The sequence below is a fragment of the Sphaerodactylus townsendi genome, linkage group LG05 (assembly GCF_021028975.2).
Source record: "Sphaerodactylus townsendi isolate TG3544 linkage group LG05, MPM_Stown_v2.3, whole genome shotgun sequence".
Taxonomy (NCBI): Eukaryota; Metazoa; Chordata; class Lepidosauria; order Squamata; family Sphaerodactylidae; genus Sphaerodactylus; species Sphaerodactylus townsendi.
This window is the reverse complement of record NC_059429.1, coordinates 56652774-56667995: the sequence shown is the minus strand read 5'-3', so window position 1 is coordinate 56667995 and position 15222 is coordinate 56652774. Positions and strand designations below refer to the sequence as shown.

The 15222-nt window shown below is 42.9% G+C and overlaps 1 protein-coding gene across 4 annotated transcripts in view; it reads right to left on the bottom strand.

The window, feature by feature from the left end:
- NEGR1 (neuronal growth regulator 1) overlaps positions 1–15222 on the bottom strand; it is a 744190-nt gene that overhangs the window by 214730 nt on the left and 514238 nt on the right. For all 4 annotated transcript variants that reach the window (XM_048495755.1, XM_048495757.1, XM_048495758.1 and 1 more), the window contains exon 5: positions 8884–9004. In XM_048495755.1, coding sequence (XP_048351712.1) covers positions 8884–9004 — 121 coding nt within the window. The remainder of the gene's footprint in view (positions 1–8883; positions 9005–15222) is intronic.

Below are 15222 nucleotides of genomic sequence, written 5' to 3'. Positions count from 1 at the left end.
TGACCTGCAGCAGCAGCAGTATTGGTGAATGCAAATCCTGTGTTTAGGTGGAATCAATTGTTTCATAAACTTAGTATGCCCTTGGGGTTTGCTTTTGGTGTTTTTAAGTACTGGTAGCCAAGCTTTGTTAATTCTCAGAGTCTCTTCTTTCCTGTTGAAGTGGTCTTGTTATTTGTGAATTTCAATGGCCTCCCTGTGAAGTCTAACAAAGTAACCTTGTGAATTGTCCAGAATTTCAGTGTTTTCAAATAAAATGTTATGTCGAGTTTTGTTTAAGACATATTCTGCAACTGCAGATTTTTCAGGATGGTTAAGTTGACAGTGTATGAAAAAAATCTGCAGTTGCAGAACATGTACTGCAACATAAAGCTAGCAGCACCAAAATTTCAGGGTATCTTCCAGAGACTCTCCTGATGACACTGACCAAGTTTGGTTCAGGGGGTCCAATATTATGGACCCTCAAAGGGTATCCCCTATTAGCTCCCATTGGAAACAATGGGGGATGGGGGCATAACTTTGGACCCCCTGAACCAAACTTGGGTAGTATCATCAGGAGAGATACCCTGAAGTTTTGGTGCTGCTAGCTTTAAAAATGCACCCTGTGCAGGCCAAAAACGAAAAAAACATCACACACACAAAAACAAATCAGACAGACCCAAATTATTCAGGATACTTGAATATCTTTGGGTATACCAAATATGATATTCATCTTATTCAGGCATACAAATAATTTTATGCCCGAATAACCCGAATCCAAATTTTACTAAATATTTTTGGTATTGCTCAACACTATACCAGACAAAACAAAAACATTTTTACCCATTGGCAGAAGAAGGCAATAGAAGAGGACAGGAGAGTCTCTCTGGGGAGAGTTCCAGAATTTGGGTGGCATGACCAAGAAGTGTCACAACCTCAGACTTCTCCAGCAGACAAATTGGTACTTTGAAAGCAGAATTCTTATTTATTGATTACAAGCATAGAAATGTTGATGACTTCTTATTGACAGAACTGAATAAATAAAACAGGCAAAGCATTATATCCCCCACAGTGGCACTGTTATTCCCAACTCCTTCCCTACTCCACTTTTGGGTGGGAAGACACACTCACACACATTCCTCGGACAGTGAGAAACAGGCATCCAAAACCTACCCCCACTCCCAGCTAAAGAAGCTGTTAATGAGATACCAGCTGGAATCAGAGCAAACAATATCCCAGGCCGCTCTCTAAGAATCAGGCCGTCAAAGCCTTTGACAATACAGCAATTACTTATACTGTAAAATTCAATGGCCAGCTTGGAAATAAACAGTTTTATATTGCAGCTATTGAAGTACATGCAGTACCTATCACCTGTTTCTCACTGGGTCACTATCCACTCACCATAAGCCGCGGGGTCACCTCTTTAAAAGCCACGGGGGTCCTGGACGCTCCCCACATCTCCGGCGCTCACTGCGCGGCTGCCAGGGATTTACCTCTCTCCCGCCTCCTGGCTGCGCGGCAAATTAGCTCCGCTAAAAAGAGCAACTTTTTAAAAACCCCCGCGGGTGCCGCGGGGTTGTGGGGAACCTCGGCTGTTTGCGCGCGGCTGATTCGCTGTGACGCGCAGCTCACGGCCAATCAGGGAACAGGGAGCGCCATCTTGTTAAGTGGGGGTGTCCCCGTCTAAAAGTGCGCGTAGTGATGATGTAGACACGTGTCGACACCCAGTCGAAGTCACGTCTTCACGTCTCAACTTGTTCAAAGCCTGTGCCGAGCAAATGGAAAATGTCGGCGCTGAGCGAATGAGGAAGTACAAGAGGCGTGCGTGCGAGCTGGCTTCTGCTTTCACTTCCAAACACTGCTGATGACGTGTCTCCACAGAAAGCGCAGCCAACGATTTACTGCTGACGTCAGCATGTGCCGACGTCTTAATAGAGGGCTGTTAGCGCCTCTTTGATGACGTTCACACTCACGCTCGTGTGAACCTATCATAAACAACCTCTTCCCAGCCAATCACACTGGAGACCCGCCCTCGGCTGGCCGCCACTTTCACGTAACTCATGATGCACACGTTCGACGGCCAATCGGAGCGCTCCATTCCCCTCATTGCAACGGAACTCCCGCTCTTTGCTGCCCGCGTTATTTCAAGAATTGCAAACGTGTGGGGAACAAATGTCTCCGTGGTCAGAAGCCACGGAGGCTTTTCATTGCGGGGTCGCAGCGGCGTTGCAGTTTAGTGAGGAAAGTGGGTAGTGGCCCACTATGTCTAAGTGAGAAGGGAAAGTTTAGTGTGGTATATTGTCCATGTCCCAGGGTGGGGAACCAATCATTAACTGTTTGGGTGGGACTTGCTATGCAAAGATGTGGTTGAGTGCATTGTATTGCGGGTGGGGTTATCAGTCCATTTTTAAGTACTGGGAGCCAGGCCCTGCTAATCTTCAAAGTCTCTTCTTATTGAAGTTGTCTTGGTGTTTGTGAATTTCAATGGCCTCCCTGTGCAGTCTGACATAATAGGCTGCTGAATTGTCCAAAATTTCAGTGTTCTCAAATAAAATGTTATGTCCAGTTTTGTTTAACACATGTTCTGCAACTGCAGATTTTTCAGGATGGTTAAACCGACAGTGTCTTTCATGTTCCTTAATACGGGTCTGAATGCTGCGTTTTGTGGTTCCTATGTAGACCTCTCCACAGCTACAGGGTATGCGATATACTCCTGCAGAAGTGAGGGGGGTCTCTCTTGTCCTTTGCTGAGCGTAGCATCTGCTGTATTTTCCTGGTGGGTTTGAAAATGGTTTGTAGGTAATGCTTTTTCATCAGCTTCCCTATTTGATCTGTGATTCCCTTGATGTATGGTAGAAATATTTTTCCTGTGGTAGGCTGTTTCTCCTCAGTCCTCCTCAGCTTTTAAACTGATCCCTGGGGGAAAGCCAACCAGAGCTGAGGTGACTTTGGTTTGGAATACAGTATCTATGGGGATGCAGACAGAGAGGGAGGTTTTTCTAAATCAACCACATACAAGTGTGAAACATAGCAATGTGCATGTGATAAGTGATAGCATCTACAAAGGGCTAGGGGGCAAAACACATAAATCCCAAGTTAGGGACAGAAACAGGGTATACAGGTGTCTCTATGCTAATAGTAGAAGCATTCAACCTATATTGGGGGAGATGGAGTACAGGGTTTTGAAGGAGGACATTGATATAGTGGGACATGGTGGAATAAGGAGAACCAGTGGGATGCTGTTATCCCAGGTTACAGGCTCTACAGGAAGAATAGAACAGGGTGTATCGGGGGTGGGGTGGCCCTCTACATCAAAGAGAGCATAGTGTCTCATAAAAGACAATGAAAGGGGAGCTGATTCCTCTACAGAAGCACTGTGGATATCAATACCAGGGGTGAAGGATAGTCTAATATTAGGAATATATTATTTTTCGCTTGACCAAAGCACACAGGAGGATTCTGAGATGGAAAAAAGAAATTAGAGAGGCCAACAAAAGCAAAAATGTAGTGGTAATGGGTGATTTCAACTATCCCCACATAAACTGCAAAAATGCATGTTCAGGTCATAGTAAGGATAGAGCATTCCTGGATATGCTAAATGACTGTGGCTTAGAGCAGATGGTTGTGGAACCAACCAGGGAAGATGTGATCCTTGATCTAATTCTATATGGAACCCAGGACCTGGTATGGGAAGTCAGTGTTGTTGAGCTGATAGGGAACAGTGACCACAATGCTGTCAGATTCAATATGTATGCATGCAAGCAAGTGACAACTACTAATGTAGTTACATTTGCCTTCAGAAGGGGAAATTTTGCAAAGATGAGGGGGATAGTGTGCAGGAAGCTGAAAGGGAAAATCAAGAGAGTCAAAACTGTCCAAGATGTTTGGAGGTTATTTAAGAACACAGTAACAAAAGCTCAGCTAGAATGTGTTCTGCAGGTTAGAAAAGGCAGCACCCAGTCCAAAAGAAAGCCACCATGGTTAACAAGGGAGGTTGAGAAAACTATCAGAAAAAAGGTGTCTTTTAGAAAATGGAAGTCTAGCTTGACTGATGAAAAATACGAGAAGGAATACAAATGGTGGCAAAAGAAAAGCAAGTTAGCTGTAAGGGAGGCAAAAAAGAATTATGAGGAACGCATGACTACGAACATCAAGACCAGTAACAAACAGTTCTTCAAGTACATCAAAAGTAGGAAGTCAGCTAGGGAAGCAGTAGGCCCATTAGATGACGAAGGAACAAAAAGTGTGCTAAAGGATGACAGGGAGATTGCAGAGAAGCTGAATGAATTCTTTGCATCTGTCTTCACCCAAGAGGAAGTGAGGAAAATTCCTGCACCTGAACCAAACTTCTTAGGAGGCAAATCTGAGGAACTAGTGAAGATAGTGGTAGACAAGGAAGAAGTTCTGGCAGCCATTGATAAACTAAATGCTACCAAATTCCCTAGTCACACTGCATTCACCCAAGAGTTCTTAGAGAGCGCAAGCATGACATTGCTGATCTTCTCACTTTAATATGCAACTTATCACTGAAATAAGCCTCCATTCCTGAAGACTGGAAGATGGCCAATGTCACACCATTCTTTAAGAAACGGCCTAGAGGGCCCCCACGAAATTACAGGCCAGTCAGTTTGACATCTGTTCCTGGTAAATTAGTAGACTCTATCATTAAAGATAAAATTATAAAACATGTAGAAAAGCAAGACCTGCTGAGGAAGAGTCAGAATGGCTTTTGCAGAGCCAAGTCCTGCCTTACAAACTTACTAGAGTTCTTTGAGGGAGTAAATAGGGTGTAAATGTGGATAAGGGAGACGAGTGGACATTGTCTACTTGGATTTCCAAAAGGCTTTTGACAAAGTTCCTCACCAGAGACTATTGAGAAAGCTCAGCAATCAAGGAATAAGAGGAGAAGTTCTCCTATGGATTAAAAACTGGTTGAGAAACAGGAAGCAAAGGGTGGGTGTAAATGGGAAATTCTCACAATAGAGAGATGTAAGGAGTGTCCCCTAAGGATCTGTTTTGGGACCAGTGCTCGCTACCTATTCGTCAATGTCCTGGAAGTAGGGGTGGGTAGCGTGGTGGCCAAGTTTGCAGATGATATCAAATTATGTAGGGTGGTGAGAACCACAAAGGATTGCGAAGAGCTCCAAGCAGACCTTTATAAATTAGATGAGTGGGCAAAGAAATAGCAAATGGAATTCCATGTAGCAAAATGTAAAGTGATGCACATAGGGACAAAAGACCCAAACTTCACATACACGCTACAGGGGTCAGTGCAATCAGTCACAGACCAGGAAAAGGATTTGGGTGTCTTAGTTGATAGTTTCATGGGAATGTCAACTCAATGCATGGCAGCTGTAAAAAAGGCAAACTCTATGTTGGGGATTATTAGGAAATGAATTGATAATAAAACTGCAAAGATTGTCATGCCCTTATATAAAGCAGTATTGCGACCACACTTGGAGTACTGTGTTCAGCTCTGGTGGCCACATCTCAAAAAGGATATCGAAGAAATAGAAAAAGTGCAGAGAAGGGCAACGAGGATAATTGAAGGACTGGAGCACCTTCCTTAGGAGGAGATACTGCAGTGTTTGGGTCTCTGACAGATTCTCTGATCTGATGTGGCTCCATTATAGCCAGTGGGGAATTTCTGAGGGGTTTCTGTAGGGTGCACATTTTTCAAGGTAGAGGCGCCAAACTTTCAGGGTGGCTTCAGGAGACTCTCCTGGCAAGAATATCCAGGTTTGGTGAACTAGTGGCACCAAAATTGAAGAGTATCTTTAGGAGATTCTCTGGATGATACCACCCAGGTTTGGTGAAGTTTTGGTTCGGGGGGTGTAATGTTATGATCCCTCAAAGGGGTAGCCTATATCTCCTATTAGCTCCCTTTGGAAACAAAGGGGGATGGGGAACACCCTTTGGGGATCCATAAAATTGTATCCCCTGATCCAAACTTCACAAAACCTGGGGGGTATCATCAAGAGAGTCTCCTGAAGATACCCTGCAATTTTGGTGCCACTTGCTTAAAAAAACACTAAAAATACCTAAACAATCAAACTGACTTGAATTTTTTGGGATTTTTTTGGAAAATCCAAAAATATTCGGGTTTACTGAATCAGGTATTTGGCTTATTTGGCTTTAATGATAACTTTAAAGCCCAATGAAGCCAAATACGAAATTTACCAGTATTGCTCATGCCAAGATAAAACTCAAGAAATTCCCAGAAGCCATTAATTATACTTGCTTTGGCTCATCTCAGATTCTAATTTTAACAAAGGTGCTTTGTTCAGGTGATTTCACTTTCACTTCATCTAGGGGCTGCAGTGTTATTGATTATATTCTCATCCCCCCATCTCATGGACTATGTATTAGACTTTCAAATTCAACATTATTACTTGAGTGATCACCTTTCCCCTGAGCTTAATCCTAACCACTAGCACATCTACTTCTTTGCCTAATCCCTCTATTACGGATAATTCTGTACTTGTAATGAAATGGTCTGACACCCCAGCCATTAAAAATCCAGGATTTTCTTTCTTTAAAACCTATACTGGAGCTGCAATCTATATCTTGGACTTCTGATCTCTTTGAGGAATTTGTTAATAAAATCAGATGCATGTTTGGAACTATACTATTTCACACACTTTAAAAAATAACATGGTCACACTTACTGATGAATGCTACAGACTTAAGCACAAGCTGAGAGGAATTTATTTAATTTAAAGGAACACAAACTACACTGATCTTCTGCAAGATTACTTCCACATTCAGAGTTTGCTCCGTACCTAGACAATAAAATATCATAGCCATTAACAATAATTGAGATTCTCTGATTAGGGCAACAACCAAGAAAGACTTTAAGAAATTCTTGTCAGTCATCTCCAGTGATTTTTTCTCAACAGGCAATTTTTCTGCAAATATTCCAGCAACATATGTCATCAATATTTCACTGACATTTTTAATGCTGTGCCTTTAGATACATATTCCACTGAGGACCTACAACTCTAATATATATTAGATTTCAGTTTTTTCGGCAGACCTGGGGTATCGTTCAGGTTTGTAGAAAGATCTATCTTGTCTTTTTATAGCTCCAACCATAGGATTTACTTATCCTCATATTTGGCCCACATTGCTATTAGAACATAGAGAAGGGGGGAGGGGGTCTGCAAAACTCACAGGGGTGAAACACATCTTTCTCTCATTGGAGGGAGTCCCATCCTCCTTTTCCTTTTAGCTCCAGGACTCCTCTCCTCCCCCTCACTTGCCAGAGGCCCCTTCTGCATGGGCCAATTAAACCAGGGTGCAGCTGGGGTACATGAGCCTGGTGCAGGCCTGGGCCCTTCACACAGCTTCAGGTGGGCAGCCCCAAAACCAACACACCTGGGTGATGTGCCTTTGCATGGAGACACGTCTATTGTTAATGTACTTGCCTTTCCTGGCTGCGTAGCAATGCAGCCAGCCATGGACAACCCCCGCAGCCATCCGACATCCCTGGACATCCATGATCTCCTGTCCGGCCATGCAGGAGAGAGACGGGGGGGGGACAAAAGAAAAAAGGTGTGGACGAGAAACGTGCCTCCCGTGCAGGGCTGTTTGCTCAGTGCCGCCTCCAACCCGATCTTTGTGAAAAAAATTGCTGATAGCACGATTCTCATTTACTCTAGGTTGGGGGTGATAAACTGGGGCAGACCTGGTGCAAGGGCGGGAACTGTGTGAAGTTCTTACCCACAACGGGTTATATCCCGTTGTAATCCTGTGGGTGGGCCATCCTTCTCCCTCCCAGCCCCATTCACTTGCTTGCCTGGAGCCTCTCTGGGCAGGTGTGACCTTCTCTACCCCCAATTCCAGTCTGTTACCACTAATGTTACAACAGAGGCAGCAACAACAGGGAGATTTAAATCCCCTTTTTAAATTTCAGACTTTTCTGCAGACTCAGGGAATTTCCCAAGTCTGCAGAAGAACCTATTGGTGGGAAGTATGCCCCTTATCTGTGGATGATGTAAGTATCCATGGGCAGGAGACACAGTTGGGAATTAAATATATAGAACATTATCATGATTTGAAGCTTTCATGTACATCTTGTTTGTTTAATATGTTCTAATGAAATGAAGTGGCTGGATCCTACCACTCAGCTCAGGTAGGCGTGGAGGCTTCCTTTGGTGACAAGGTTCTGGTGGAAACCTTGAGTTTCCATCTAGTTGAGTGGAACAGCAGGGATCAAGCCCAACATTTTTTAGTCAAGGCTTTTAGGATGTTTCTCACATGATGTCTAATTTGAAAAAAAAAGCATATTAATATTTAAATCAATGCTATTCTGCTCATAAATATTATTTTTATAGAATTTTAACTGTGCAAACTTGCTTCACAGTCTTTGTTTGATTAATCCAAATGAGTCAGAAATACACAGATGACATGTCTTTCTGGACCAGATACCTGCATTACAATAAATAACTGGTTTTTGCAGATCTCAGTGTATATTAAGGTAGTTCTTTTGGAAATTATATTTGAAGGATAAGAAGAATTGGATTTATATCCCCCCCCCTTTCTCTCCTGTAAGGAGACTCATAGGGGCTGACAATCTCCTTTCCCTTCCCTCCCTCAACAAACACCCTGTGAGGTAGGTGGGGCTGAGAGAGCTCAGAAGAACTCTGACTAGCCCAAAGTCACCCAGCTGGTGTGTGTTGGAGTGCACAGGCTAATCTGAATTCCCCAAATAATCCTCCATAGCTCAAACGGCAGAGCGGGGAATCAAACCCGATTTTCCAGAATAGAGTACACCTGCTCTTAACCACTATGCAACTCCCAGCAATGCACGGAGGATTGGCTTGTTTCTGAGATAACAAGAAAAAACACCCCAAGTTTAAAAAAAATACTTTGCAGAGAACAGAAAGAAATACTCTACAAACTTACTTTCTTTCTCCTTTGTACCATTCAAAGGTTGGAGAAGGAACACCTGCACTTTCACATCTGATGAATCCAGCCCCTCCAAGCGTCACACCACTGGCTTTTATTTCCTGAATGGTTGGAGCAACTGTAAAGACACATAAACATTGGTTAGTGAATACATTTTAATGAAAATAATAATACTTGCTCATGTAACACTTCTTAGTTGTCAGAGTCATTCACATAAATCAATTTCTTTCAAACTTAAAAAGAAATCATGTAAGGTAAGACAGTATTATTCTCTATGGGTGAGCAAATATCTTCTAATTTGCTAGTTTTTAATATTTATTTACATTTTTGTCAGTGTTTTGATTCTTCAGTTTTCCTTGTTGGTTTTGTAGGTTTGTTTGCATTGTGTACATGTGTGACTTTTAAATTGTATTTATATGTATGAAGTATGCTATTTCTATGTATATTATATATATGCATGTGTGTGTATGCCTTTGTTTATGTATTATTGGTTTGTCACATAAGTCTGATTATTTGATGCCTAGACAACATTGAAAAATTATATATTTTATGGACAAAATTTGGAACAACACAGTCAATGACAAAGACACTGGAAATTGTAATGGCTTTTGTAATTTTTAATAAAAATAAAAAAAAAATAAAAAAAATAAAAAAAAATTGGAACAACACAAGAAATGAGATTAATTTGCCCAAGGGAAAAAGTACAATCAACTTACAGAGCACTTTTCTGGAGATAAAGAATTGTTTCCCATAATGCAGTATCCATAACTTAACTTGCATAACATAAGCATTGCAAGAGATCTATGCCAATGTGGCAAAAAATTCCAGAAGGCAGCTGCTGCTGGGAAAAGAAAAAAATTGGCCAGTAGTGAGGATTGTGGTATGATTTTGCCTGTAGCCTCATGAGATAATAGCCTAAGGTTTTTCGAGTCTTTTGGTAAGAGGTAGGAACTGGTCCTCAATAAAAGTTGCCCCACCCAGATATAGGACTTGCCAAACCAGGAGGGTATCTTTTTGGACAGATGAACAAACTGAGTTTTAACTGGTCACCTTTATCTATGCCAAGAAGAAGGATTATGTCAATCCTGACTGACTGTTGGCCTGCCCCCCTTCTTCTTAGGATGAATTTTGAATTTTGTTATTTGGTGTATTTGAGCTATTAATTACTTAATTATTTCATTTGTCACAACTGTGTAAGAATTTTCAATATGAAAATGGGAGGAGGGGGCAGACAGCAGTAGGGATGGAATTGGAAAGTGCCTGGGAGGGCCACTGCAGCTGAAAGATGGAGATAATTGGACACTTACCTAGGAAGAATGGAACTGTTGACTATAATTGCCAAAATGTGGTATACTATACCATTCCACAACATTTTATGATGTATGTTGTATCCCAAATACAAGTTCAGTAACTAATGACAACTGAATGTATTTCAATCTGTCTTCAATGGATTGAGTTTTAACCTGCTCTGCCTCAACCAACCAGCAACTGACTTCAAGCAATGCTGTAGAACCACAGGGGCAGAGGCTGCCCCCCGCCCATCAACAGAATGAGCTGGGTGTCACAGCCCAAAGCTCCGCACCAACTGAGCAAGGGGTCGCATGTAGGTATTGAATAAGAGCAGGGACAACAAGGCCCCCTGTGGTACCCTGCACTGAAGTGGGCATATTTGGGAGGCCTGGTCCCCACACCACACCTGCTGACCCCTATCCTGGAGAAACAAGGCAATCCACTGAAGGACAGTGCCCCGCAACCGGAAGCAGCCAGGCGGTGGGTCAAAAGGTTGTGGTCGACCACATCAAACGCTGCAGTAAGATCGAGCAATACTAGCAGCACCGATCCGCCTTGGTCCAGCTGCATGCGGAGCATATCTGTGATAGCGACAAGGATGGTCTCCATCCCATGTCCAGAATGGAAGCTGGACTGGAAGGAATCGAGTGCCGTTGTGTCCTCCAGAAAGCTCTGAAGCTGCTCCAACACCACTCTCTCAATTACTTTCCCCAGAAATGAAAGATTCAAAATGGGGTGGTAATTGGCCAGATCACCGGGATCTAAGGATGGTCTTTTCAAGAGTGAGTGGACCACTGCCTCCTTCACCCCACCAGGAAACACTCCTTGCTCAAGGGAGTCATTGATGATATTCAACAGGTGTGGTCATAACTCCTTCTGGCAAGCTTTTATCAGCCAGGAGGGGCACAGAACCAGAGGGCAGGTAGTAAGTCTAACAGCAGCTAGGACCCTGTCGACATTGGACTCAGCGAGCAGGGAAAACCGGTCCATACAAGGACCTGAAGACAGTGATGGCCTCGAGTTCCCTAACTGTATCAAAGGTGGCCAGAAGGTCCCAGCAGAGTGACATGACTTTATCTGCAAAAAAACTCATAAATGCCTCACAGCCAATAGCCAGTTGAGAATTTGTGGAACCCTCTGTCAATGCAGTGAGGAGCCAAACAATTCGATACAGTTGTGCCAGGTGAGAGCTAGCAGATGAGAGAGGATGAGAAGTGCTCTCTCTTTGCCCTCTTCGTTGCCAACTCATAGGCTTTTATGAACGTTTTATATAGGTTGTTCGCGAAGCTCCATTGTAAGACTTCCTCCACACTCGCTTTAGTCGTCTGAGCTCCCGCTTCATCTGGTGCAGCTCCTGGGTATACCAGGGAGCCCGCCGCAGATAGGGGTGAAGAGGATGCCGGGGAGCAATCACCTCGATGGCATTGGAGAGCCTGGAATTCCAGCCCTCCACCTGCTCATTTAGGGTGCCAGGGGGCTCAGGGTCCCATAGAGAATTCAGGAGACCAATAGCCTCCATAAGTCTCCATTGGTGGACATAAATCAGTCCGTTGCCTAGACAGGGTTGGCGCAGTGTATCCACCCAGACCTTCAAGGCAAAATGGTCGGACCATGGCACTCTGCTAACAGAGGATATGACCATATCCACTCCTGACCCAAATCACCCAAGACAATTGAACATGGTACTTTAATACTTTAGTTAGTACTTTATTGAACATGGTACTTTAATACAAGAAAATGTATAGTTCATCAAACAACTATCATTAAACTTTCAAATGGATGGGGGGAGCAGGGCTAGGTAGGCACTAGGACACAGGTGGAGCATTCTACATAACAAAGAAGATCTGCCATGTTTTGTTCTGTGGCAGAGGAATATACATCTCCTCTGTTATCTTTCTGTGGAACAGTGTATAGCTCCTAATAGACCTTGTTAGCTCCCCCCCCCCCACTCTCAAGGTGTTTTAAATGAGGGGAAAGCTCATGTACAACTGTGCAGTGGTAGTGCTGCTAGGGGTGATGTGGAGCAGATGTGATGGCAGGGAAAGAAACAAGATATCCCTCCCTTGTTGCAACTGTTGCACAATTGTTCTGCCAGATGTGTCTTATCGTCATCTGCACAAACATATTAGCATGCTGTTTCATGTATTTCTATGTAACATATAGCTTGGGCCTCATATCCACAGATAGCTGATCTAGAGAAAAGTTAAAAATTGATTGAATCCTTTCTTGAAGAAGTTGTATTGTTGTGTATTGGTTCTCCTGGCTTGTCATGCAAAGAACTGAACCTCTTTGAAGTTTCACATTCCTTGTTCAGATCAGTTTGGCCTTTGTAAGAATATAGTTCAGTTCAAAGTTTTCTCCTGATGTATGTCTTGTGGTTGCCTCTTGGTTTTGTACTTTGTGGCTTTGTGGTTTTGTTTTTGTGGCTATTGCTTTATGATATCTAATGCTAATTTCATTATTATGTGTCTGCACTGGACCAAGCAGAATAAGACCTTTAACTATGCTGACAGAAAATGATTTAAATTCTACTAAATCAAAGTAGCAATTATAATCCTTCGAATGTTCTTGGCAAATTTCCTGTTTGGCCATTAGATATGTTTTAATTGATATTAATATTCTTCTCAGGAAAGAAATGCAGTTAAGTAATACTATATCATTCCAAACAATTTTTCCCCAGCCAATCAGACTCAAGTTGGCCCTATATTATTGTTAATTACTGACACTGTAGGAAGACCCAATAACATTTGACATAAAATAAAATGTTTTTACTGGCACTATTATTAATATAACTTCCATACCGTTAAAAATTGTGCTAACATATTCCAACTAAAGATAAGAAAATCATGATGCAACAGGCCATTTTTCAAATATGCATTGGCAAGGGATGCAAACAGTTTGCAGAGAATAATGGCTGGTTACAAAGAGCTCAAGAAAACCAAAAAGACTAGCAGATGAGAAAATAATTCAGCAAGCAAGATTTAAACACCAAATGCAATTTTTTTCTGCCAAAAAAAAGACAAAGCAGGAAGACAATGTAGTAGGAAAGAAAATGGACAGATAGTGTTAAAGATGCCCTGCAGAACTCTGCTACAGCCAGCGTGGTGTAGTGGTTAAGGGCAGGCGTACTCTGATCTGGAGAACTGGGTTTGATTCCCCGCTCTGCCACTTGAGCTGTGGAGGCTTATTTGGGGAACTAGATTAGCCTGTGCACTACAACACGTGCCACCTGGGTGACCTTGGGCTAGTCACAGTTCTTCCAAGCTTTCTCCCTACCTACCTCACAAGGTATTTGTTGTGGGGGGGGGGAGGGAAAGGAGACAGTAAGCCCCTTTGAGTCTCCTTACAGGAGAGGAAGGGGGGATATAAATCTAAACTCCTCCTCCTCCTCCTCTTCTTTGTCTAACAGTTATACGCTGCATAGATGTTAGATATGTTTGGCTATGGCTTGGTAAGCCTTAAATTGTATAGCACACATTGTCACATGCATACTGAAGAGAGAAACACACTTAATTCACTGACATATTTGATTTAAAATCATTAAGCTAATTGCTGGGTCTCTCAAATAAGTTTCTTTAGATTTTTCACACTTTTGGATTCCTTGTTGCCCAGGTGGGCAGCTGTGAAGCTAGTGACAAAGGGAGCTAAATTCTAGTTACACTCAAGAATCCTTTTGACTGTTGAAAATTCTAAGGTTTGGTCAGAAACAGGCACAGAAAGCTTGAAGATACTAGAGCAGTGATAGCGAACCTTTTCGAGACCAAGTGCCTAAATTGCAACCCAAAACCCACTTATTTATCACAAAGTGCCAACACGGCAATTTAACCTGAATGCAGAGGTTTTAGTTTAGAAAAAATGGTTGGCTCCGAGGCATGCGTTACTCAGGAGTAAGTTTGGTGGTAGTTGATGGATTTGCTTTGAAGCAACCGTGCAACTCTTCAAATGGGTGAATCACAACCCTAGAAGGGTTTACTCAGAAGCAAGCCCCATTGCCAGCAACCGAGCTTACTCCCAGGTAAAGGATCGTGCTTTAGTTCTTCGCATGAAAATCAGTGGGGTTTAACAGCGCTTAACAGGGTTACCTACACTGCTTCCCCAAAACTAGGTCTTAGGTATAATGTTAATAATGTAGCTCAGTGGCCCGTCAGCCTAGATGTGTGTGTGTGTGTGTGGGGGGGGCATTCCCCCCCTCACATGACAAACTCTGTTTGCACATACCCACAGAGAGGGCTCTGAATGCCATCTTTGGCACCCGTGCCATAGGTTCGCCACCACTGTACTAGAGTACATGCCTTTGTTTATCCATTCTTATTCATCCTTAGCATCCAATTGTCCATACAAGTTAGGATAAGACAAGCTAAATTAGCAGCTGAATTAGCCACTAAGGCCAGGAGGGAGAGAGAGAGGGGGAGAGAGGGGGGAGAGAGGGAGAGGGAGAGGGAGAGAGTCTATTTCACAGGGGGTGAGACACATTTGTGTGCATCTGGGTGGAGTTCATTAACATTGCTGTTGCATTTGCAATCTCGCTTACAATTGCACTTGCAACTGCATTAGCATGTGTCTGGGTCAAGTTCATTTGCAGTTGCATTTGAATGTCTCTGACATTTGGTTTTGGTGTTTTTTAGTAATGGGAGCCAAATTTTGTTGTTTTTCAGATTCTCTTCCTTTTTGTTGCAACTGTCCCAATGTTTGTGGATTTAAATGGCTTCCCTGTGTAGTCTGACATACTAAGTGTCAGAGTTGTCAAGAATGTCTGTGTCTTCAAATAAGATTCTATGTAGAGCTTGGACATACCCCACCACAGAACTGGACAATATATACCACCACATACTCCACCAAACAATCACTCCACACTGTTTCTTACTGCGACATGCCTCTGAAGATGCCAGCCATAGATGCAAGTAAAACATTAGGAGCAAAAACTACCAGCCTAGAAAAGCCATACTAGTCAGTTGATTCCAGTCAAGAAAGCCTTCAACAATCCAAAAGCTCCTGTTGCATGGGGATGTGTGGAGACTCCTTTCATCAAAGACACTAACACATACT